The sequence below is a fragment of the Cetorhinus maximus genome, chromosome 8 (assembly GCF_964194155.1).
Source record: "Cetorhinus maximus chromosome 8, sCetMax3.hap1.1, whole genome shotgun sequence".
NCBI lineage: Eukaryota > Metazoa > Chordata > Chondrichthyes > Lamniformes > Cetorhinidae > Cetorhinus > Cetorhinus maximus.
Window position 1 is genome coordinate 104,339,864 of NC_135886.1, and position 26,614 is coordinate 104,366,477.

The following is a 26,614-nucleotide window of genomic DNA, read 5'->3' on the forward strand; positions in this document are numbered from 1 at the left end:
CACCGACGCACAGTGGCAACAGTGTGTACCATCTACCAGATGCACTGTAGGAACTCACCAAGCCTCCTTAAACAGCACCTTCCAAACCCACGGCCATTACCATCTAGAAGGACAAGGGCAGCAGACTCGTGGGAACACCACCACCTGGAAGTACCCCTCTAAGCTACTCATTATCCTGACTTGGAAATATATTGCCGTTCCTTCACTGTCACTGGGTCAAAATCCTGGAACTGCCTCCCTAACAGCACAGTGGATGTACCTACACTATATGGACTGCAGCGATTCAAGGAGGCAGCTCACTACCACCTTCTCAAGGGCAATTAGGGATGGGCAATAAATGTTGGCCTAATCAGCACCCCCCACATCCTATGAACGAATAATAAAAAAATGAATAACAAAACGAGTGCCGAATCATCCAATATGGACTGTGCATTCCAGGACAGAAGTGCACCACCCTCCATGTTGGTAAAGGCTTCAATATGGGGCTTCAGGGCCCATGTCTGAAACGGGCAAATCCCCTTTGCATATACACAGGGAGTTGTTTAGCCTATTTCAGATCCCCTTTACAAAAGGTTGACAGTGACTGCCTGGAAATGTGCCATTTTGCTGCAATCAGCATTCTCATAGAGTCATAGAGGTCTACAGCACAGAAAAAGGCCCTTTGGCCCATTGGGTCTGCGCCGGTCAAACAAGTACCTAACTATTCTAATCCCATTTTCCAGCACTAGGCCCATAGCCTTGTATGCCATGGTATCACAAGTGCACATCCAAATACTTCTTAAATGTTATGAAGATTTCTGCCTCTACCACCCTTTCAGGCAGAGTTCCAGATTCCCATCACCCTGTTGGGGAAAAAATTCTTCCTCACATCCCCTCTAAACCTCCTGCCACTTACCTTAAATCTATGCCCCCTGGTTGCAGATCCCTCCACCAAGGGGAAAAGTTCCTTCCCATCTACCCTATCTATACCCCTCATAATCTTATACACCTCAATCATGTCCCCCATCAATCTCCTCTGCTCCAGGGAAAATAACCCCAGTCTATCCTATCTCTCCTCATAACTAAAACTCTCCAGCCCAAGCAACATCCTGGTAAATCTCCTCTGCACTCTCTCTAGTGCAATCACATCCTTCCTATTTTGTGGATTCCAGAACTGCATGCAATACTCCAGCTGTGGCCGAACCAGCGTTTTACACAGTTCCAGCATAACCTCTTTGCTCTTATATTCTATGCCTCGGCTAATAAAGGCAAGTATCCCATATGCCTTCTTAACCATCTTATCTGCCTGTTCCGCTACCTTAAGGGACCGGTGGGCATGCACACCAAGGTCCTTCTGATCCTCGGTACTTCCCAAGGTCCTAGCGTTCGTCATGTATTCCCGTGCCTTGTTTGTCCTGCCCAAGTGCATCACCTCACACTTATCCAGATTAAATTCCATTTGCCACTGATCAGCCCATCTGACCAGCCTGTCCATATCCTCCTGTAATCTAAGGCTATCCTCCTCACTATTTACCATCCCGCCAATTTTCATATCATCCGCGAAATTACTGATCAACCCTCCTACATTCAAGTCTAAATCGTTTATATATACCACAAACAGCAAGGGACCCTACACCAATCCCTGTGGAACCCCACTGGACACAGGCATCCAGTCACAAAAACACCCCTCGACCATCACCCTCTGTTTCCGTCCACTCAGCCAATTCTGGATCCAATTTGCCAAATTGCCTTGGATCTCATGGGCTCTTACCTTCGTTATCAGTCTCCCATATGGGACCTTATCAAAAGCCTTGCTGAAGTCCAAGTAGACTATGTCAAATGCATTGCCCTCATCTACACACCTGGTCACCTCTTCGGAAAATTCTATCAAATTGGTCAGACATGACTTCCCCTTCACAAAACCATGCTGATTGTCATTGATTAATCCCTGCCTCTCCAAGTGTAGATTAATTCTGTCCCTCAGAATTACTTCCAATACTTTCCCCACCACTGAGGTTAGACTGACTGGCCTGTAGTTCCCTCATTTATCCCTTCCTCCCTTCTTGAATAACGATACCACATTGGCTGCCCTCAAGTCCTCTGGCACCTCTCCTGTGGCCAGAGAGGTATTGAAAATTATTGCCAGCGCCCCTGCTATCTCCTCCCTTGCCTCACTCAACAGCCTGGGATATATTTCATCCGGGCCTGGAGATTTATCTTCTTTTAAGCCTGCCAGGACACTTAGAACCTCCTCCCTTTCTATGCTAATTTCTTCAATTATATCACAGTCCTTCTGCCTGATTTCCATACCCACATCATCCCTCTCACATGTGAACACCGACACAAAGTATTCATTTAGAACCCTACCTACGTCTTCTGGCTCCACACACAAATTACCACTATGGCCCTTAATGGGGCCTACTCTTCCCTGAGTTATCCTCTTACTCTTAATGTACTTGTAAAATAACTTTGGATTTTCCTTTATTTTGCCAGCCAATGTTTTTCCATGTCCCCTTTATCCTCTCCTAAATTCCTTTTTAAGTTCCCCCTACACATTCTATACTCCTCTAAGGCTTCCACTGTTTTGAGCCCTCGATATCTGCCATAAGCCTCTCTTTTTCTCTTTATCCAATCCTGTATATTCCTCGACATCCAGGGTTCCCTGGATTAGTTGGTCCCACACTTTGACTTTACTGGAATATGTTGGCCCTGTACTCTTCCTATTTCCTTCTTGAATGAGTCCCACTGCTCTGACGCAGATTTACTTAAAAGTAGCTGCTCCCAGACCACTCTGGACAAATCATATCTGATCTTATTAAAATCAGCCTTCCCCTCAATTTAGAACTCTGATTTTTGGCCCATCCTTGTCCTTTTCCATAACAACCTTGAATCTAGTGGAGTTATGATCGCTATCAGCAAAATGCTCCCCCAGTGATAGCTCTGCCACTTTCCTGGCTTCATTCCCTAAAATTAAGTCCAGGACCGCCCCCTCTCTTGTAGGACCTTCTACATACTGGCAGCTCTCCTGGATGCATTTTAAGAATTCCACTCCCTCTAAACCTATCACACTATGACTAACCCAATTAATGTTGTGGAAGTTGAAATCTCCCACTATTACTACCCTATTATTTTTACAGTTCTCTGAAATTTGTCTACATATCTGCTCTTCTATTTCTCTCTGGCTGTTTGGGGGCCTTTTGTACACTCCCAGCAATGTGATTGCTCCTTTTTTGTTTTTTAGTTCTACCCATATGGCTTCATTTGAGGAGCCTCTTAAGATGTCATCCCTCCTTACTGCTGTAATTGATTCCTTGATCAATATTGTGATTCCCCCTCCTCTTTTACCTCCTTCATTGTCTTGCCTGAAGACCCTATATCCTGGAATGTTGAGCTGTCAATCCTGCCCCTCTCTCAACCATGTCTCTGTGACAGCAATGACATCATACTTCCATGTGTTACTTTGTGCCCGCAACTCATCTGCCTTATTTGTCAGACTCCTTGCATTAAAATAAATTCCATCCAATCTTGCCAAACTCCTTTGTGCCTTAACTGGCCTATAATATCCATGCCTTCCAGACTCACTTGCTCTCTCTCCTAATTTTGGCTGTGCATCTCTCTCTGCTGAACCTCCTCTCAGGATCCCAACCCCTTGTCAAGTTAGTTTAAACCCTACCCAACAGCACTAGCAAGCCTCCCTCCAAATATGTTGGTCCCATTCTGGTTCAGGTGCAACCCGCCTGCCTTGTACAGGTCCCACCACCCTCAGAAACGGTCCCAATGTCCCAGAAATCTAAAGCCCTCCGCCCTGCACCATCTCTCCAGCCACGCATTCAAATCTGGACTAACCTCCTATTTCTATACTTACTAGCGCATGGCACCGGAAGTAATCCAGAGATTACTACCTTTGAGGTCCTGTTTTTTAATCTGTTTCCTAGCTCCCTAAATTCTGCTTGCAGGAGCTCTTCTCTCTTTCTACCTATGTCGTTGGTACCAATATGTACCACGATATCTGTCTGTTTGCCCTCCCCTATTAGAATGCCCTGCAGCCGCTCTGTGACATCCTTGACCCTGGCACCAGAGAGGCAACATACCATCCTGGAGTCACATCTACGGCCGCAGAAATGCCTGTCTGTCCCCCTTACTATTGAGTCTCCTACCGCTAATGCTCTTCCCTCTTTTTCCTCCCCCTCTGTGCAGCTGAGCCACTCAAAGTGCCATGAGCGTGGCTGCACTCCCCAGAGGAACCGTCATTCTCACTGTTTACCAACACAGAAAAACAGTTCTCGAGCGAGATGCACCCTGGGGATTTCCTGACTACCTGCCTGACACATTTCTTCTGACTAATGGTCACCCATTCCCTCTCTGTCTGCACTTCCGTAAGCTGTGGGGTGACCACGTCTAAAAACGGGCTATCCATGAAACTCTCAGCCTCGCGGATGCACCTCAGTGCCTCCAGCTGCTGCTCAAGCTCTGAAACTCAGAGCTCAAGTAGCTGCAGCTGGTGGCACTTCCTGCACACGTGGTCGGTCAGAGCGCAAGGGGCATCTTGGAATTCCCACATGTTGCAGGCGGTACATAACACAGGACTGAGCTGCCCTGCTATGCCCCTAGTTGAAAAAAACCCCTTAATTTAAATTAAATACAGTAAAAAAGCATTAAATTATTTATGTACTTTAAATAAAAACTGGAACCCTTACCTTCCCTTAGCTTAATCTATTTTAAACTGGAGAAAAAAAACTGGAGAAAAACACTTCCCACTACTCACCAATCAGCTTTCACCTTTGTGCTGATGTCATTTTTTGAAGCTTACCCGCACTCGCGCTGATTCTGACCTCTCCGCCGCTCTCTCACACTGTCCTGTGATGTCACTCTTGTTATTTTAACAAGAACTGACTGCAGGATGCTCTTCCCAGACTGCTTCACTGCGATGCTGACTGTTGGACACTCTTCCCAGACTGCTTCACTGTGATGCTGACTGCAGGACACTTTTCCCAGACTCAGCTGGACCAATTCCCCGGGGTCCTGGACTTTTAGATATGTGCAGCCCTGGGCTCAGTGTCCAGGCTCAGGCACAATCCAATTTCTGGGCTGCAATAACCCCCTTTTTTATAAAAGTACAAAGCTATTGGTTCCAGTAATATTCTTACCTACAGCTACAAATTGACTGTCGAGTCCCAGAGTGATCAGCATGAAGAAAAATAAAGAGGACGATAAAGGTGACCACGGCAACTGTGCAATAGCCTCTGGGTAGGCAATGAAGGCCAAACCAAAACCTAAACAGTGGATCCAATTGAAAAAGTGCCATTAATGATACTTAAAAGAGGAACGCTATAAACTTTTTCAAACTTAAAACTCAATTAATTTAGGATTCCGATTGTTGGAATGCATCAGATGTTGTTTAGTATTTATGTAATTGACCTGAGACTTTGTGGCTTTCTTCTGTCATGACTGTGCATTGAGCAGAAATATTCAGCCCAATCATCAACCCCCATGCTGAGACACAAGGTCAGCCTGCTTCTGCTCAGAGAGTTTCCAAACTTTTGCTCTTGCATTTCCATGTAGCTTCACTGTTGTCTTTTCATTCACCTCCTCTTCTTCTTTCTTCTTATTCCTCTCTACCCTGCATAGAAAACTGGATAGAAAATTGGTTGGCAGACAGGAGACAAAGAGTAGGAGTAAAGCGGTCTTTTTCCAAATGGCAGGCAGTGGCTAGTGTGGTACCGCAGGGATCGGTGCTGGGACCCCAGTTATTCACAATATATATTAATGATTTAGATGAGGGAACTAAATGTAATGTCTCCAAATTTGCAGATGACACAAAGCTGGTGGAAGGGTGAGCTGTGAGGAGGATGCAGAGGTGCTTCAGTGTGATTTGGACAAGCTGAGTGAGTGGGCAAATACATGGCAGATGCAGTATAATGTGGATAAATGTGAGGTTATCCGCTTTGGTAGCAAAAACAGGAAGGCAGATTATTATCTGAATGGCTATAAATTGAGAGAGGGGAATGTGCAACGAGACTTGGGTGTCTCGTACACCAGCCGCTGAAGGTAAGCATGCAGGTGCAGCAGGCAGTAAAAAGACAAATGGTATGCTGGCCTTCATAGCCAGAGGATTCGAGTACAGGAACAGGGATAATTTGCTGCAATTATACAGGGCCATAGTGAGACCACACCTGGAATATTGTGTGCAGTTTTAGTCTACTTATCTGATGAAGGATGTACTTGCTGTAGAGGGAGTGCAGCGAAGGTTTACCAGACTGATTCCTGGGATGGTTGGACTAACATATGAGGAGAGATTGAGTCGGTTAGGATTATATTCTTTGGAGTTCAAAAGAATGAGGGGGGTTCTCATAGAAACCTATAAAATCCTGACAGGACTAGACAAGATAGATGCAGGAAGAATGTTCCCAATGGTGGGGAAGTCCAGAACCAGGGGTCACAGTCTGAGAATATGGGGTAGACCATTTAGGACTGAGATGAGGAGAAATTTCTTCACCCAGAGAGTGGTGAGCCTGTGGAATTCATTACCACAAAAAATAGCTGAGGCCAAAACATTGTATGTTTTCAAGAAGGAGATAGATATAGCTCTTGGGGCAAAAGGGATCAAAGGATATGGGGAGAAAGCGGGAGCAGGCTATTGAATTGGACGATCAGCAATGATTGTAATGAATGGCGGAGCAGGCTTGAAGGACTGAATGGCCTACTCCTGCTCCTAGTTTCTATGTTTCTCTCCTCCCTGCCCTCCCCTCCTCTTCACTTTCCATGTTCTTCATCACTTCTATACCTTGTTCTCCTAATCTCATACCCCATCCTCATCCTTTTCCTTCCATCTCCTCAGTCTCTTATGTAATTGTTCATTTTGGACCCACACCTTCCTCTTCTCTTCATTCTTTCCACACTTTCCCTGTTCCTCCCCTCACCTCCCCTCCACTCCTGAATTCCTCACTCTCCTATCTCCTTTCCACCCACCCTCCCTCTCTCTCTCTCTCTCCCCCCTCCTCTTCTCTCCAATGCAATACAATTGGATCCAGAATTTGCCAATACAATGAATAGTCTGAGATTGCAGAACCCAAACAGTTTTATCACAAGTTTGAAAGTATTTTAACAGAAGACAGTAAGTGTAACTTTGCATTCACCTGACTGTGCAACCTCTGAAACAGGCTTCTTTTGTACATGAGCCATGTGTCCAAGGATGGAGAAGACAGCAAATCCAGCAAACACACTTGTAGCACAATTAACAACACAGACAATGATGCTATCTCTGTAACAGTTATTGTGGAATTTATTGTATGATGACAGTGTTATTAAACTGCCCCAACCCACTGCAAGAGAATAGAAAATTTGTGTTGCAGCATCTTTCCAGACCTGGAAAATAGAAAATAGAATTAATCAGCACCAGGAAATTTTACATGAACTCTTTCAACAGATAAAACAACATTACCCATGAGGAACATGTGGAGGGTTAGTCATATAGCTCAATGGTGACCTGACTGAATGAAGTTCCCTCTGGTCAACAGTAACTCCATTAAACAGCAGGGCCATCATTCTATCTCCCTGTCTACTAATTTCTGTCAAATTTACCCAAGGAGCTATGATGCTTTCCACTGGCTTTCCACTATGTTTTCCAGTGAGTGATTTGATTCATTACTTGCTGCATGTACACTGACACCCAGCGACCTTCATTTTTTTATTGAAAAGAGCAACAAAGGAAAGACTTTGAATATAAGACGAGGATCCACAAATCCCAATCAGGGTATTTTTCAACCACCCTGAATTAAACTAGTCAAGGATAGAAACTAACAGTGATGGAGGTTTGAAGCTACATGTTAAACTCCTTTGTGGCCAATATTTAACCAGACTAAGGGAGTAAACCCTGACAAAAAAATCTGGAATGGAGTCCAAAGGCAGACTGATATCGCAATATGTCATCTTTCTGCAACTCCTGCAACCATGTCAGTGACAAATATAGCATTCTGCGTTCTTCTCGACTCAACTGAGGGGGCTGAGAGGGGACCCCTGACATTTGGGTAGCCCAACGTCTCCATAAATTTCACCCCTGAAGAGGACAATCTAGTTTCACTGTAGAGCATTAACAGAACATAGGAGATGGTAGGAGGGACCATCAGGGCCCACTGATTGGCCACCACCCACCTCAAGTCAGGCAGCCCCTGACTAGTCAGATGCTGACCCACCACAATCCATCGGCTTCAGTGGGTGCTTGGAGCTTAGAGTCTCTGCTCCAGAAGTGGATGGAATCCATCGCACCAGGCAAACAAACAAAGCAAATGAAACAAAAGATGACGAGGTGAGCAGAAACAAAAAGCTGCACCGACCCGAGAAGGGGGACCGAGGAAACAGAGGACAGCAAATCCTGAACCTTCTCAGCCCACTGTTTTCCTCTGCAGAAAATTTGGCAGAGATTGCCATGCCAGAATGGGGCCCCTGAGCCACACCAGGTGATGTTTAACACAGAGTTGGCCATCATGGCACAAACCATCATCTTACAAGATGGAAGGCAGCCACCACCAATAACAAATGTAGCAAAGGAAGAAGCACTACTAGATCTGGTCATGATAAATGATTTGGTAAAGATAATGAAGTAAGTGTGTAAAACCATATAAATAGTGATGATCATATTATAATAATGGTTAAGGTAATGAGTAACAGATGTAGATCATGCAATATGGGTATTAAAAACATCAGCTATGGGGGGGGGGGTGAGGATGGTGGTAAACTGGACAAAAATATTAACAAAGAGATAAAACAACAGTGGACCATATTTAAGAAAGAAATGAATAGAGTTCATATAAAGGAGAGGATGATAAAAGGGAATAAATATGTTCATCGTAGGAAAGAAAATGCTTCACCTCAGTTTTCACTGATGAGGATAATGAGCAAATGACAAAAGTTGAAGAAGTGAAGACACATATTTGAACTGTTAAGATAGAAAGGAAGAAAATACTAGACAATCTAACCAAGCTTAATGCGGTTAAAACCTGCAAATACTTAAAGAAACGAGGGAAGAGAGAGCAGAAATACTTCTTTTCAAACATAAATTTCAAGGAAAAATGTGCTGAGAAGGCGAATGGCAAATGTAGTTTCAATCTTCCAGAAGTGGGAGCAAAGCAATCCATGGGAAAGTTATCCAGTTAGTTAACTTCAGAGCGAGGTAACAATACTGGAATATTTGCTGAAAAATCAGATAATTGAACATCTAGAGACAGAAAATACAATGTAAATAATAAACAAGGATTTCGAAAAGGATGGTCATGTTGAAAGAGTAGACAAAATTAATGCGTGCACGTGACTTTTAAACCCCTCTGATCAGGTGCCACATGTCAAAGGTTAGGATATACGGAGCCAGAGATAGACAACAGAGGGACTGAAAGATGGCTACAGACATAAACCAGAGAGTGGGTATTAGGGGAAGTTTCTCGAACCGGCAGTCAATGACCATCTCCAACTGATTCCCAAGCAATGACTAAAATCTTGGCTATAAGTGAACAACAATCCAAAAGCAACACTCAGGCCTTTAACTAATTAGCTTAAACACAAGAGGTAAATAAACAGGAGCGTGAAACAACCGGACCGAAAATTACAGCTGAAATTCCATGGATTATTCTGGTGTGTTTACCTCAGCGTCAGCCAGTTTGGAGAAGTCTGACTGGCTTCCAATGTAGAATTCAATTCCTTTATTTGCTCCCTCCAGGGTAACACCTCGGATCAGGAGTATGGTCAGAACCACATAAGGGAATATCGCAGTGAAATAAACCACCTGAACATGGAGTGTAACTTGTTAGATTTTCCTGTATTTCTGGTACAACATTTACAGTGTTGAATCCAATTGAATGGTAAACACATCGGATTGTAATCAAAGAAGAGAATGAAGCAGAAGATGACTGGGGGGACTAATAACCACACAAAGAGTAAATTTAACACTGAGCTACATTTAAGTGCATTTACATAGTGTAATATTATTCTAACTTAATTAGGTCTCATATTCAGCAAGGTGGGGGAGCATATTTAAACAGGAGAATAGAACAGAGTGTGATGAATATATGTCACTCCTCACGTTTATTTGCCATTCTTAATGTCCAGACAAATCTCATTTCACTCAAATAAAACCATGACCCTAATCTGCTCAATCACTTAGCCAGTCCTGCCCAGCCTTCCAGAACAATTGGAAATTCACCCTGAGTCCCTGTATCAGTGACTGAAACCCTTAGAATGAGGAGCACATTTCAGGAGTTTGGGGGAATTGCTGCTGTTCTTTCACTCAGGAGAAAGATCTTCAGATCTCACTCAGGCCTGAAGTACTCATGAATTATGGATCTCCCACTGCCCAAAGAGTCACTGTTAACATCACCTGTGAGATAAACCAGCCCACTTCACTAATGATTTATAACTTCTAATCTTATTGTTGCAGAAATCTGTACTTTGTCACTAGTTGTAACTCTATTCGTCACCAATCGTTTTACCTTTCCTGAAGATTTGACTCCTTTTGATAACGCTGCCCCAACAATCAGCCAGGCCAGAAGCAGAAAGAGGGCTAAATACCAGACCAACTCCCCAGTTTCATCCATTGAACTGGTTCGGCGTAAAACCACTTTACTGAATAAAATGACAAAAGGAAATGTGCAATAAGAACAATTTTCATTAATGTTCATTTATGTCCATATGTTTTAGTGAAGGAAATCTGTCTTTCCCTGGTCAGGCGTACATGTAACTCTGGACACAATGCAATGTGGTTGACTCCTTACTGCTCTCTGAAATGGGCTCACAAATTTCTCAGTTGTACAAACTGTTATAAAAAAGGCTAAGAAGAATGAAACTGGATGGCTCTCCCAGCATCAAACTGGGCATTGAATAGAAAAAGCCACAGCCAGCCGAGTCAACCTTCAAAGTTCTCCTCATTAATATCTGGGGACCTGTGCCAAAATTGGGAGAGCACTAAAACTATTGTTCATTACACACACTTATTATAGAATCGTAGAATTGCCTCCAGCTCCTTCCAAGGATCTGTTGGTGGCATCTGCAGGGTTTCACAATCTGCTGCCCACAACCTTATCTCTCAAGTGACTGATGCCTTGTTTGCCAAGGCTGCCACTCATGTCCACTTTGACATGGATGGGGTGAGTCAGACACAAAGCGCTCTTGCATTTGCTGCAGTCATTGGTTCCCACAGGTACAGGGAGTCATGGACTATAAACTTGTGGTGATCAAAGCACCTTCAGATCACCCAGGAGCCTTTATCAATCGAAAAGGATTCCACTCCCTCAATGCTCAGTATGAGGTCACCAGAAGGTTTTCATGGATGTCTGTGAAGATATTCTGGAAGCTGCCACGAGGCCTTCATTCTGTACCAGTCACATCTCCCACAGGTGTTTGCATCTCCAAGCGGTGTAAGCGGATGGCTCCTTGGAGACAAGGGCTACCCTCTGAGGATGTAGTTGATGACACCAGTAAGGAGCCATATCACTGATGCAAAGGAGAGGCACAGCTGCAGCCACAAAAGCACAAGAGCAAACACTAAGCAAGATGTGATTCAGGTGCCTGGACAAACCTGGGCAGCCTTCAATGCACTGGAGGAGGAGACTGATGTGGTCAGAGTGCCTGCAACCATTCACCAGCTGCCAGAAAATGCTCACAACAGACTCATCCAGGCAAGGTTCAGATAACCTGCGGCTGTGAAACTCATAGCATAACAATGTTGAACCCATCACCACCACAAACACCAGCCTGCCCCAAAACACAAACTATTCCCACAGCCAGAAATCTCTCCACCTCATTCACAGCCTTTGCTTCCACTCTGGTCATAACATTCTCCTCAAGGCTAATGTCCATTTGGAAGATGGGGGCTAACAACGGAGGTGAATAGAAACAGGAACTAGAAATAAAGTGCATGATTCATTCACATTTTGTAATAAATTAACCCACTGAGGTTTTGATAGTCATCCAAATGTGTTCTCTTGTGCAACTAAAAAAAGTTTCCCTTCTTTTAACAATTACCCCTATAAGGTGCTACCCCTGCTCTGAAGCGTGAGGTGCCTGTGGCTTCTGGTGTCTTGGCTTTGGGGCTTCTGAGCGTCTCACCAAAAACTGCCCTACCTGCAGCTGCTCAGGGAGCGATTCTATCATCAGGACAGGTGGCATGTGGGCCTCGGTCTGAGGAGCAGTAGGGGAAGAGGATAAGAGAGCATAGACAGAGACCTCACTTTCAAGTTTCATTTCTCCATCTTCATTCTCCAATGTCCTGTTTGATGGACATGTGGCAGGTGAAAGACATGAACTGGAACTGACACAGGGAAGTGGTTCAGTCACCATTGTTGAGATTCTCACATTCCAATTAGTGGTAACAGCAAAATGACATTATAGATCGTTAGGTGCAGTGTGACATCTAATTACATCACCAGGTATCTGGGAGATGCCTATCTCTCCATCATAAATGGCCATGCACTCCACTACCCTTCCAAACTCCATGGGCTCCTCCCCTGCAGTGGACAGAGTGGCTCTCACTTGAGAGCGGCTCTCACTGGAGGGCCACTCCCAATTCTCTGCCTCTCCCTGGATTTATGCACTCTCTTCTCCTGCAATGAGACAAAACAGGAAGCTATGAGGATCAGAAATGGAAAGGAGGACTGACAACATTGTGGAGGGTGGCTGTGAGTTATAGTGTGAGATGGCACAGACATGAGATGAATGTGAATGTTGGTTGTTCAGATGTTGATTTGAGGAGGTGCCTTGAGAGAGAGGAATGAATGAAATTTTGTGGAGGAGAGTGCTGGGGAAATCAGAGTGTAGGGGTTGGCACCTGAAACTGGGATGCCACTCACATTTCCTGCCCACATGTGGTTCTTGAAACTCTTGTGACACTGAATCCAGGTTCAATGGGCCACACTCCTCAGCTAACTTCCTCGAGCACTTCTGCCGATACCTGCTTTGTCTAAGAGGCTGGTCTCTTCCTCCCATAACCAGGAAGCAACACTTCTTGGCAGTTCCTTAGATCTTGCAGCAGAACCTCCAGGGGTGAGTCAAAGACCTGGGGCAGGGGTTAGGGCATGACATAGGGAGCAGCCTTTCCATGGCTCCCTTCCATTGCAATGATGGTTAAAGCCTCAAGAAGGACTGCTGGGGTTCCCTTTAAATTAAAAATTATTCATTGAGAGGTTATCATTGCACCCACACTCTGGGCGTAATTTTCCATGCCTGCTGGCAGCGGGCATGATAGGTGGCGTGAGCGGACAATATGACGCAGAGGTAATAATCTCCGGGTTACTACCTGAGCCACGTGCTGATTGTGTAGGGTAAATAACATTTCAGAGGTAAATGCGTGGCTCAAAGATTGGTGTGGGAAAAATGTGTTCCGATTCATGGGGCACTGGCACCAGTCCTGGGGATGGAGAGAGCTGTTCCGTTGGGACGGGCTTCATTTGAACCATGCTGGGACCAGTGTCCTGGCGAATCATATAACTACGGTTGTAGATAGCACTTTTAACTCATTAGTGGGGGGTGGGGGGGGCGGGGTGGGGGGGGGTGGGGGGTAGTCGAATGAAGGGAAGTTTAAAACAATCAAAAAGAAACGAGAGAGCAGAGGTGCAGGGTAGTGAAGAGGTGAACGATAATCAAAGTTTGACAGGAAGGGGCAGCAAATATAAGCAGAAGAGTGCAGCAGAAATCAGAACCAGAATGAGTAATTATAGTAAAAAGTCAAAGATTAAGTCTCTTTAGCTGAATGCATGCAGCATTTGTAGCAAGAGAGATGAGCTGATGGCACAAATAGAACTAAATAATTATGATTTGATAGTTATTACAAAGACAGTGGTTGCAGGGTGACCAAGACTGGGAACTCAACATTCAAGGGTATTCGACGTTCCGGAAAAATAGGCAAAAAGGAAAAGGAGGTGGGGTAGCTTTGTTAATAAAGGAAGGTATCAGTGTGGTGGTGAGTAGTGATATAGGTGCAATAGATCATGATGTAGAATTAGTTTGGGTGGAAATAAGGAATAGCAAGGGGAAGAAGTCACGGGTGGGGGTCATCTATAGGCCTCTGAAGAGTTGCCTCACTGTAGGACAAAGTATAAATCAGGAAATAATGGAGGCATGTAAGAAGAGCGCTACAATTGTCATGGGTGATGTTAATTGACTGGGCAAATCAGATTGGCAGGGGTAACTTGGAAGACAAATTTGTAGAGTGCATCAGGGATTGTTTCTAAGAGTAATACGTTGCAGAACCCACCCAGGAACAAGTTATTTTAGATCTAGTAATGTGTAATGAGGTGGGATTAAAAGAATATCGTAGTTAAGGATCCTTTAGGGGGTAGCGATCACAACGTGGTAGAATTTCAAATTCAGTTTGAGAGCGAACAACTTGGGCCTCAAACCAGTGTCCTCAACTTAAATAAGGGCAATTACAGAGGTATGAAGAAAGAGTTGTTTAAAGTGGGCTGAGAAAATAGACTAAGGGGAAGGTCAGTGGATGAACAGTGGCAGACATTTAAGCAGATATTTCATAAAGATCAGCAAAAAATTATCCCAGTCATAAAGAAGGGCTCGGTGAGAAGGATGAACCACCCGTAGCTAACAAAGATGGTCAAGGAGAGTATCCAATTAAAAACTGAGGTATGCAAAGCGGTGAAATCTAGTGGTAGGCCAGAGGATTGGGAACTTTTTAGGAACCAGCAGCAGATGACTAAAAAGTTAATAAAGAGGGAGAAAATTGAATATGAAAGTAAATCAGCAAGAAATATTAAAACAAACGGCAAGAGCTTCTACTGGTATATAAAAGGAGAGTGGCTAAAGTGAGCATGGGACTCTTGGAGGATGCGGCAGGGGACTTGATAATGGGGAACAAAGAAATGGCAGATAATTTAAACCAATATTTTGCATCGGTCTTCACAGCGGAGGGCACTATATACATCCCAAAGAAATCAGGTAAGCAAGGAGATAATGGGGGGAATGATCTTGTAACAGTCTCTATCACGAGGGACAAAGTATTTGACAAACTAATGGGACTAAAGGCAGACAAGTCACCAGGACCTGATGGCCTGCATCCAAGGGTTTTAAAGGAAGTGGCTGCAGTGATAGTGGAGGCATTGGTCAAAATATTGCAGAACTCACTGGATTCCGGGAGGGTCTCAGCGGATTGGAAAACCGTTAATGTGACACCCCCTTTCAAGAAGGGAGGGAGACAAAAAGCAGGAAACTGTAGGCCAGTCAGCCTAACATCTGTCGTTGGGAAAACGCTAGAGTCCATTATTAAGGAAGAAATAGCAGGACATTTAGAAAAGCTTAACACAATCAAACAGAGTCAACATTGTTTTATGAAAGGGAAATCATGTTTGACAAATTTGCTAGAGTTCTTTGAGGATATAACAAGCAGAGTTGATAAAGGGGAACTGGTAGAAGTAGTGTATTTGGATTTCCAGAAGACATTCAATAAGGTGCCGCATAAAAGGTTATTGCACAAGAAAGGAGCTCACAGTATTGGGGGTAATGTATAAGCATGGATTGAGAATTGGATAACACACAGAAGACAAAGATTCGGGATTAATGAGTCTTTTTCAGGTTGGAAAGATGCAACTGGTGGAGTGCCACAAGGACCAGTCCTAGGGCCTCAATTATTTATTATCGATATTAATGACTTGGAGGCAGGGTAAGAGTGTAATGTATCCAAATTTGTTGATGATACAAAAGTTGTTGGGTGGGCATGTTGTGATGAAGACATAAGGAACCTCAAGGGGATGTAGATAGGTTGAGTGAGTGGGCAAAAACTTGGCAGATGGAGTTTAATGTAGGAAAGTGTGAGGTTTGGTCTGAAGAATTAAAAGAAAGACTATTATTTAAATGGAGACTCCAAAAAAGTGCAGCACAGAGGGATCTGGGTGTTCTTGTTCATGAAACACTAAAAGTTAGTATGTTGGTGCAGCAAGTAATTAAGAAAGCAAATGGAATTTTGGCCTGTACTGCTAGGGGGTTGGAGTTTAAAAATAGGGAAGTCTTGTTACAACTGTACATGTTGTTGGTGAGGCCTCACCTGGAGTACTGAGTACAGTTTTGATCCCTGTATTTAAGAAAGGATATACTGGCATTGGAGGAAGTTCAGAAGAGATTCACTAGGCTGATTCCTGAGATGAAGGGGTTGACTTATCAAGAACAGCTAAACAGATTAGGCCTTTATTCATTTGAGTTTAGAAGAATGAGGGGTGATCTTATTGAAAGATTCTGAGGGGACTTCACAGGGTAGATGTAGAGAAGATATTTCCACTAGTGGGCGGACCTCGAACTAGGGGACATAGTTACAGAATAAGGGGACACTCATTTAAAACTGAGATGCTAAGGGATTTCTTCTCTCAGAGGGTAGCGAATGTCTGTAATTCTTTACCCCAGAGAGTTGTGGGGGCTAGATCACTGAAAGTATTTAAAGAGGAGGTAGATAGATTTTTGAAATATCGGGTAGTTCAGGGATATGAGGAGCTGGCATGAAAGAGGAATTGAGGCCTCGTGCAGGTCAGCCATGATGTTATTGAACAGCGGGGCAGGCTTAAAGAGCCAAATGGCCTACCCCTGCTCCTTTTTCTTATGCTCGGCCATCGGGTGCCTCATTGTAATACATCAGCATATCATTATCAGGCCATCCCGCTAGGCTCTTGCACCCCCACCTGGGGTGATGTGCACTTGGCGGCCTGCTCTTTAGGGAACTGGAGGTGAATGAACAGCAACATTTTGCAGGGCTTGCCATGGTTGCCTGCTGCTTTGCAGGCTTCAGGGGCATTGGGGGTGGAGGTCAGGGTTAAGTGCCACCCCGCCTTGGAAGCGACTTGTGAGGGTGACGGGGAGCAAGGGGCAAGTGCAGCCTTGCCGTTGAGATGATTGGTGGCGGGGGTGTGGGAGTTGGGGGCAAGGGCAGCCCTGCTGCTGAATATAGAGCACAAGCATTTGGGGTGGGTGGTAGGGTGGGTGAAGGAAGTGGCCAAGGATTAGGGAAATCTGTAGAACGTGACCATTCCTTTGCAGCTGAGACAGTTCAGGCGCAGCCATATTGATATGATTGGGGTCGGGCTCCTAGCTTATCTGCCCACTCAAGCAATGCAGAGGCATCAAAGTGCCACCAAGTTCTTCAGAGATCCCCCACCCCTGACCACCCCCGCCCCCCTCCACCCAGCATCCCCATGGCACAGACTGCAAATTCATGAGCACTTTAATGGACTTCAGAACAGTTAGACGACTGCACACATTGCTCCATGTCCAGCTTTAGCGAGAAGGTTGTACAGTTACTGCTGGAGGCGCTCATAGCCCCTTGCAATGTCAGCACCCCGGTTTGGACCAATCTCCCCCATGGTACAAGCTAACAGTGCAGCCTTGCAGCGTGGGTTAGGGGAATGCCTGTGCCTGAGCTGAGAGCACAGCAGGCAGTCCAGTTGGCAAAGCTGCCGCTAATCGGTCTGGTGGAGTGGGGCGGAGGTGGTAGGGCCATCCAAGTGGTGGCCAGCACTTTCCAGGAAGCGTTAAGGGTCCGTCACACTTAACCAGGACAGGTTCTTAGTAAACACATGCTAACCACGTGTCCCTCTCTTTCATCCTGCAGGGGTGGGGTACATCAGGATCAAGGAGCCTGGTGACCTAGCTGTATGCCTCATGGCCTACACAGTGCGAGGAAGATGGAGGAGAGATCGACTGAGGCTCCTGGCTGTGCAGAGCCAGGAGCAGCAACCTCAGGAAGAAGGGGCGGTAGGGGCTCCCGCACATGCTGCCCAAGAGCCACAGCGAGCCATCGCTGGTTGGCGCCTAGTGACACCGAGGGTCTATAGACATCGTTTTTCATTCCTGCAGATGACGGACAACCAGTGTCGCCGAAGACTGCACATGTCTATGGAACAGGTCACTCATACCTGCAATTTACTGCAGCATTTGGTGCCAAGGGGACATGGAGGGCATCCACTGTCAGTGGCTCAATTTCTACACCAGTAGCTCTTTTCAGGGCTCCACAGGTGACCTCTGTGGGATTTCACAATCTGACCACCCACAAATGCATTCATGAGGTCACGAATGCCATCTTCATGAGGGCATGAAGATGATGACAACATGACCAGGACAGCCAGGATGCAAGAGCCATTGGATTCACCCAGATCTCAGATTTCCCACAGGTGCAGTGTGCGATTGACTGTACTCATGTGGCGCTCAGATCTCTGTCGTAACACGCGGTCCACAACATCAAACACAAGGGCTTCCATTCGCCGAAAGTGCAGCGGGTATGCGACCACCAGAAACTAATCCTGTGGGTGAGAGCACGGTTTCCAGGGAGTGTGCACAACTACTACATCCTCAGTCGGTCACAGGTCCCTGCAGTCTTCCAGGGTCCACAGAGGCTGCAGGGATGGCTCCTCGGGGACAAGTGCTACCCGCAGAGGCCGTGACAGATGACACCCGTGTGGCGGCCTAGCGACTGCAGCAGAGCGGCTCTATAATGAGACTCATGCTGCAGCTCGCAACTTGGTGGAGTAGACCATTGGGATGCAGAAGATGCGGTTCTGGTGCCTGGACCAGTCTGGTGGAGCCCTGCAATATAGCCCGCAGTGGGTGTCACGCATCGGCATTGCCTGCTGCGCCCTTTACAACCTGGCGCTGCAATGGGGAGAGGAACTGGCTGAGGAGGAGGTGGAGGAGCTGCATGTCTCCTCCGATCAGGATGATGCCGACGGGGATGAGGCTGAGGAGGTCCTTGGAGGTAACAATGACGGAGATATGGCCCTTGCACTGGCTATATGAGGCAGGTGTGCTCAGGAAGGCCTCATAGCTGCTAGATTTGTGGAGGATGATGACGACATGCAGTGAGGTGACCTCATAGATCCTCACATTGCAATTGTGAATGTTTGACTCCAGTCTGGCTTATGGCAGTGCCAATTCCCTCTGCAGGAATGCGCCCGTTATGGAGACACAGTGGAGGCCCTAATAGTTCGTCGATTGCAGGAAGATGATGACAACATGCAGTGAGAACACTCCATAGATCTTCACATAGCCTCTGAGAATGTTTGACTCCTGCCTGGCTGAAGACAATTCGCTTGCGTTCCGCGATCAATGTCATATCATAGAGACGCAGCCGTGAAACTTTAGAACCATCTGATGATTTGTCTGCCTTCAGCACCTGAGACCTTCAGGAGCTGGAGCACAGCATCAGTGGTCACAGATGCTGAACAGATGAGGGCCAGCTCCTCCTTAAAGGTGCTGACAGCACACAGAGAGAATGAATGAACTCTGCGGTGCCTGCCCACTACATTCTGGCAACAATGACCAGCACCATGGAGGTGCAGGCATCAGTAATGTTTCCAGGGACTGTGAAACTGGACCATCACTTTGGTCTGAATGCTGCACGGAGCACAGGGAAGAGGCCCTGGGCTGAGACATCTGCCTTTCTCTTGTGCAGAAAGGTTTCACATCTGAGTGACAAGAACACTGCTCATCAGAACATGGAGCCATAGGCAGGGAGACATTCTTGGGAGTTTATTGGCAATCGTGAACAGTATGTACAGGTGATTAACACCCATGCCCAGGCTGTGCAAATAATTATCCTTCATTTTCCTAACCCTGCCGCTATGTCTTTGTGCTCCCCAGGCATCCACAGTGTAGATGCAGGCAGCCTGCTGACTGATACCCTGTCTGTGATGGCTTTGGCAAGTTCCCTCTGGAGGGCTGAGACTTGATGGGCCCTGGCCTGCTTTCGGGGTCCTGCTGTGTTGCAGTGGCACCCTCCTCAGCCTGTGGAGCTGAAGCTGCTGGGGTCACAGGAAAAGGGGAGTTGGATGGGCCAATCACTCTCAGAGTCACCTGGATGGATGGGCCCGGAGTGTGCATTTGCTGATCCTCCTCCCTATGGGTTCCCAGGGGCCCCAAGCTGACTCCTTGAGGAGCAGGGGCAGCTGGAGTGAGATTGAGCTGCCCAGCACCCCTCTCACGTACAGACTGTTGGAGGCAACTATGGCATCAGTGATGGAGTTGAGCCCGCACAGCAGTGCAGGAATGAAGTCCTGGACCAAGGTTTCCATGGAACCCACCATCCTACCAGTGTTGACCTTGATGCGTTGGCATGCCGGCGCTATCACCTCAGCCTGAAGGCGGATGGACTCCTCCATCATGCCTTGCAATCTGAGGAGCGCAGCGGACATCCCTTCCTGATGTTCCCGTGCTTGCCTTTGCAGCTCCAGCAACTGTGACATGACTGAATCCAGAGGCTCATCATCTGACTCTGACTCAGCAACGTTCTGGCCTCCAGCAGTCCCCCGAGTGCGGATACCTGGGAAGTCCCTGCCGCTGCCTGTAGTGTATCAGGGAGTGCGATGCGCTCACCAGATTGTGATCCTGGGGCTACTCTAAAGCTAGGTCCCACCGAGGTGTGTGTCTCTGCGCTGGTGGAGGGTGTGGGTGAGCGCTGTGACGGGACTTCAGGGAGGGTGCCTGCAGATTCCTCTTCAAATGTTTCTTCTGGGCTTCATTGGAGGCCCTGGGTCATGGACTCTGTCGGCTGTTTCCCAGATGTGCCTGAGAAAGCAAGCAGAGATAATTAGAGCATGGCAGTGGCCTGTGAAAGAGGACACATCACTCACGGCATGGTTGTCTGATGGATGTTGCACTACTGGATCCTCACTTGGTAGAGCAGCGCCGACCACACCATCAGCACAGGACCAATCTGGATCCTTGCCAGCCAACTGGATGGCTCTGTTTCGAAAGTCCGTGAGGACCTTGATTTTGGGCATTTTGCCACCAGCCTGTGATCTCTCACTCTTCTTTTGTGCCAGCTTGTCCTGCATGGATAGAAATGGAGAAAGTTTAAACAGGCTACTTGCTGGGCCAGATGATAAGTGTGCCTGGCATGTATGGATGGTGAGTGGTCCCATGGTTGGGATGAGGACAATGAAGGTGTATGTGAGAGAGTGAATGGTGATGTCCCGTGAACTGGCAGTGAGTGAGGGCCCTGTGGATGTGTGGTGGGTTTGTGAGTGTGTGAGTCGAAAGTGATGAGAAAAGTGACTTACCCTGGCAGAACGGAGGAGATCATTCATCCTCTTACGGCACTGGGTGGTTGTCATTCTTTGAAGGGCATTGGCACTGACCACCGCTGCCGCTGCCTCCCAAGCTGGGTTAGTGCTCTTGCTGCCCATCCTGCAGCTGGGGCAGGGGTAGAGGACATCCCTGCGGGCCTCCACGGCATCCAAAAGTCACTCAAAAGACATGTCACTGAACCTGGGGGCTACAGCCTTCTTCAGTTTCAGGGCCATGTCTCTTGGGCAGCAGTGGTGAGCTAGAAGCAATGAATGCTGTGCTTGTGGCTGGCCTTTAAACATGGCTCCTGGTGTGATGCAATGGCAGGTTGATGGCGGGTGGGCGAATGAAGAGCCCGTCGGCGGGCTGCACGCCATTTTACCCGCCCGCCACCGCACTTAGTGTGAATTTGGGAAAATTCCGCCCCCTGTGATTGGTCAGGAAATCCGGATGTGGGACGTTAAACAGCCATAGGAAATCCCACAGCTGCACTGATCAGGCTCCCAGCCCACCTCAACCAATACACTTCACCTCATTCCCACAAAAAGTAGTTCAGTTCCATTAGCATTTCACCCTGTATCTCCAAATACGGACATACATAGAAACAAATAGGGCAGAATATTGTGCTCATTGGGCGGCACGTGCCCGACCTGAACGAGCATAAAATGATGCGCGATGACATTGGGTAAGTGCCCCGACTTCATCGCGCACTTGTGCGTTATTTCAGTCAGCAGGTGCGCGGAGTTGGCAGCGCGCCCGCCGGCAATTAACAGGCCTATTAAGGCCATTAAAGTAAAACTGAATGAAATTTTTCGCTGCCTGTCCAACCTTACAGTTGGCGGGCAGGTGAAAAGGCCAAGCGGCCTTTGGATGTTTTAGGAACCCTCATCCACGGGCAGGAGTTTCCAACAGCAATTAAAAATTAAATTAAAAGTGTTTACATTTCATTCATAACATGAGTCTCTTGAGGGGAAATGTTTTTAGCATTGCTTAAGTTTTCAATTTTTAATTTTAAAAACCCTCAAATCTCTGAGGCAGCTCCGTGCATGCACAAACTTCAGCGCTTGTGCTCCTCCTGCCCCCCGCTCCAGCAACGCTGTAGCGTGCATTTCACGTCGGCTGGCCGTTAATTGGCCATCCAGCATGAAATTGCGGTCGGAGCCCGATCATGGGTGGCGGTCAGCTTCCCAACCGTTCCCAGGCCCACCCACCGAGCCCACTGGAAAAGCCTGGCCATAAATTAGGAATAGGAATAGGCTAAAAACAAAAAGCTAAAAGCTACTGCGGATGCTGGAAATCCAAAACAAAATAAAAACAGAATTACCTGGAAAAACTCAGCAAGTCTGGCAGCATCGGCGGAGAAGAAATCAGTCAACGTTTCGAGCCCTCATGGCCCTTCAGCAGAACTGAAGCATAGTTTCAACAAGGGAGAAATATAAATTGGTTTAAGGTGGGTGGGGGGGAAGAGACACATTGAGGGTGTGGTGTGAGCAGATAATCAAAAGATGTCAGAGACAAAAGGGTCAAAGAGGTGTTGAAGGTGGTGGTCTTTGTCTGAGAAAAGTGCTAATTAAGAATGCAAGACAGGATATTCAAAGTACAGCTCTAGTGGGGGTGGGGTGGAAAGACTAAAGGTTTTAGTTTTAGATTTAAAAATAATGGAAATAGGTGGGGAAAGAAGAATCTATATAAATTATTGAAAAAAAAGGCGGGTGGGGGGGGGAAAGAAACAGGGTGGGGATGGGGGGAGGGGGAGTTTAAGATCTAAAGTTGTTGAATTCAATATTCAGCCCAGAAGGCTGTAAAGTGCCTAGTCGGAAGATGAGGTGCTGTTCCTCCAGTTTGCGTTGGGCTTCACTGGAACAATGCAGCAAGCCAAGGACAGACATGTGGGCAAGAGAACAGGGTGGAGTGTTAAAATGGCAAGCGACAGGGGGGTTTGGGTCTTTCTTGCGGACAGACCGCAGGTGTTCCGCAAAACGGTCGCCCAGTTTGCGTTTGGTCTCTCCAATGTAGAGGAGACCGCATTGGGAGCAACGAATGCAGTAGACTAAGTTAGGGGAAATGCAAGTGAAATGCTGCTTCACTTGAAAGGAGTGTTTGGGCCCTTGGACGGTGAGGAGAGAGGAAGTGAAGGGGCAGGTGTTGCATCTTCTGCGTGGGCATGGGGAGGTGCCATAAGTGGGGGTTGAGGAGTAGGGGGTGATGGAGGAGTGGACCAGGGTGTCCCGGAGGGAACGATCCCTACGGAATGCTGTCAAGGGGGGTGAAGGGAAGATGTGTTTGGTGGTGGCATCATGCTGGAGTTGGCGGAAATGGCGGAGGATGATCCTTTGAATGCGGAGGCTGGTGGGGTGATAAGTGAGGACAAGGGGGACCCTATCATGTTTCTGGGAAGGAGGAGAAGGCGTGAGGGAGGATGCGCGGGATATGGGCCGGACACGGTTGAGGGCCCTGTCAACGACCGTGGATGGAAAACCTCGGTTAAGGAAGAAGGAGGACATGTCCGAGGAGCTGTTTTTGAAGGTAGCGTCATCAGAACAGATGCGACGGAGGCGAAGGAACTGAGAGAATGGGATGGAGTCTTTACAGGAAGCGGGGTGTGAGGAGCTGTAGTCGAGGTAGCTGTGGGAGTCGGTAGGCTTGTAATGGATATTGGTGGACAGTCTATCATCAGAAATTGAGACAGAGAGGTCAAGGAAGGGAAGAGAAGTGTCAGAGATGGACCATGTGAAGATGATGGAGGGGTGGAGATTGGAAGCAAAATTAATAAATTTTTCCAGGTCCCGACGAGAGCATGAAGCAGCACCGAAGTAATCATCGATGTACCGGAGAAAGAGTTGTGGGAGGGGGCCGGAGTAGGACTGGAACAAGGAATGTTCCACATACCCCATAAAGAGACAGGCATAGCTGGGGCCCATGCGGGTACCCATAGCCACACCTTTTATTTGGAGGAAGTGAGAGGAGTTAAAGGAGAAATTGTTCAGTGTGAGAACAAGTTCAGCCAGACGGAGGAGAGTAGTGGTGGATGGGGATTGTTGGGGCCTCTGTTCAAGGAAGAAGCTAAGGGCCCTCAGACCATCCTGGTGGGGGATGGAGGTGTAGAGGGATTGGACATCCATGGTGAAGAGGAAGCGGTTGGGGCCAGGGAACTGGAAATTGTTGATGTGACGTAAGGTGTCAGAGGAATCACGGATGTAGGTGGGAAGGGACTGGACAAGGGGAGAGAGAAGGGAGTCAAGATAACGAGAAATGAGTTCCGTGGGGCAGGAACAGGCTGACACGATCGGTCTGCCAGGACAGTTCTGTTTGTGGATTTTGGGTAGGAGGTAGAAGCGGGCCGTCCGAGGTTGGGCGACTATCAAGTTGGAAGCTGTGGGAGGAAGATCTCCAGAGGAGATGAGGTCAGTGACAGTCCTGGAAACAATGGCTTGATGTTCTGTGGTGGGGTCATGGTCCAGGGAGAGGTAGGAGGAAACGTCTGCGAGTTGACGCTCAGCCTCCGCGAGGTAGAGGTCAATGCGCCAGACAACAACAGTACCACCCTTGTCAGCGGGTTTGATGACAATGTTGGGGTTGGACCTGAGAGAACGGAGTGCAGTGAGTTCAGAGAGAGACAGATTAGAATGGGTGAGAGGAGCAGAGAAATTGAGATGGCTAATGTCACGCCGACAGTTCTCAATGAAAAGATCAAGAGAAGGTAAGAATCCAGAGGGAGGGGTCCAAGTGGAGGGAGAATATTGGAGGTGGGTAAAAGGATCCGTTGAACGGGGAGAGGACTCCTGCCCAAAGAAGTGAGCACGGAGACGAAGACGGCGGAAGAAGAGTTCAGCATCATGCCGAGCCCGAAATTCATTGAGATGAGGGCGTAAGGGTATGAAACTAAGTCCTTTGCTGAGCACTGAACGTTCAGCATCGGAGAGGGGAAGGTCAGGGGGTATAGTGAATACGCGGCTGGGGCTGGGATTGGAAGATGGGGTGAGGACGGAGGGACAAGCAGGGGTGGAGGGTCCCCGATGGGTGTTGGAGTCGATGAGTTGTTGGAGCTTGCGTTCCTTAGCACTTGAGAGAAAGAGAAAAAGTTTCTTGTTGAGGCGACGGATGAGGCGAAGAATAAAATGAAACTGGGGGCACGCGCAGCTTTGAAAAAGGGTGCGGCGGTGCTGCTGGAGGGAGAGGTCAAGTGTGTTCATATGGCGGCGCATGGCACTGAGTGTGGATCTCAGAATGCGACGGGAACAGCAGTCCGAGAAACGTTTTATGTCCCGGAGATACCTGTAATCCTGGGTGGGTTCGAAACAAGAGGGATGGAATTTCAGTTGAAATCCACGTGGGGTGAGTCGGAGACGGAGACAGTCACTGAGAAAGGAGATATGGCTGTGAAAGCGGGTTTTAGTAAACACCTTGTCAAACACCAGGAGAGAAATGGAAAGCAATGAAGGTGAGCAGGGCAGAAGAGACAGTCGGAAATCCTGTCGGAGGACAGAACCATACTTCTTCCAAGAAGAAGTATTGGAAGAAGTATGGTTCTGTCCTCCGACAGGATTTCCGACTGTCTCTTCTGCCCTGCTTGGAAGAAGTATGGTTCTGTCCTCCGACAGGATTTCCGACTGTCTCTTCTGCCCTGCTCACCTTCATTGCTTTCCATTTCTCTCCTGGTGTTTGACAAGGTGTTTACTAAAACCCGCTTTCACAGCCATATCTCCTTTCTCAGTGACTGTCTCCGTCTCCGACTCACCCCACGTGGATTTCAACTGAAATTCCATCCCTCTTGTTTCGAACCCACCCAGGATTACAGGTATCTCCGGGACATAAAACGTTTCTCGGACTGCTGTTCCCGTCGCATTCTGAGATCCACACTCAGTGCCATGCGCCGCCATATGAACACACTTGACCTCTCCCTCCAGCAGCACCGCCGCACCCTTTTTCAAAGCTGCGCGTGCCCCCAGTTTCATTTTATTCTTCGCCTCATCCGTCGCCTCAACAAGAAACTTTTTCTCTTTCTCTCAAGTGCTAAGGAACGCAAGCTCCAACAACTCATCGACTCCAACACCCATCGGGGACCCTCCACCCCTGCTTGTCCCTCCGTCCTCACCCCATCTTCCAATCCCAGCCCCAGCCGCGTATTCACTATACCCCCTGACCTTCCCCTCTCCGATGCTGAACGTTCAGTGCTCAGCAAAGGACTTAGTTTCATACCCTTACGCCCTCATCTCAATGAATTTCGGGCTCGGCATGATGCTGAACTCTTCTTCCGCCGTCTTCGTCTCCGTGCTCACTTCTTTGGGCAGGAGTCCTCTCCCCGTTCAACGGATCCTTTTACCCACCTCCAATATTCTCCCTCCACTTGGACCCCTCCCTCTGGATTCTTACCTTCTCTTGATCTTTTCATTGAGAACTGTCGGCGTGACATTAGCCATCTCAATTTCTCTGCTCCTCTCACCCATTCTAATCTGTCTCTCTCTGAACTCACTGCACTCCGTTCTCTCAGGTCCAACCCCAACATTGTCATCAAACCGCTGACAAGGGTGGTACTGTTGTTGTCTGGCGCATTGACCTCTACCTCGCGGAGGCTGAGCGTCAACTCGCAGACGTTTCCTCC

General features: G+C 47.4%; 1 protein-coding gene across 1 annotated transcript in view; it reads right to left on the reverse strand.

Moving 5' to 3' along the window:
- LOC144683857 (sodium- and chloride-dependent neutral and basic amino acid transporter B(0+)-like) overlaps window positions 1-26,614 on the reverse strand; it is a 63,115-nt gene that overhangs the window by 11,750 nt on the left and 24,751 nt on the right. The window contains exons 5-8 of the mRNA XM_078547364.1: window positions 10,458-10,590; window positions 9,614-9,754; window positions 7,116-7,344; window positions 5,127-5,252 (exon numbers count right to left, since the gene is read on the reverse strand). Of these exons, the coding sequence (XP_078403490.1) occupies window positions 5,127-5,252; window positions 7,116-7,344; window positions 9,614-9,754; window positions 10,458-10,590 (629 nt within the window). The remainder of the gene's footprint in view (window positions 1-5,126; window positions 5,253-7,115; window positions 7,345-9,613; window positions 9,755-10,457; window positions 10,591-26,614) is intronic.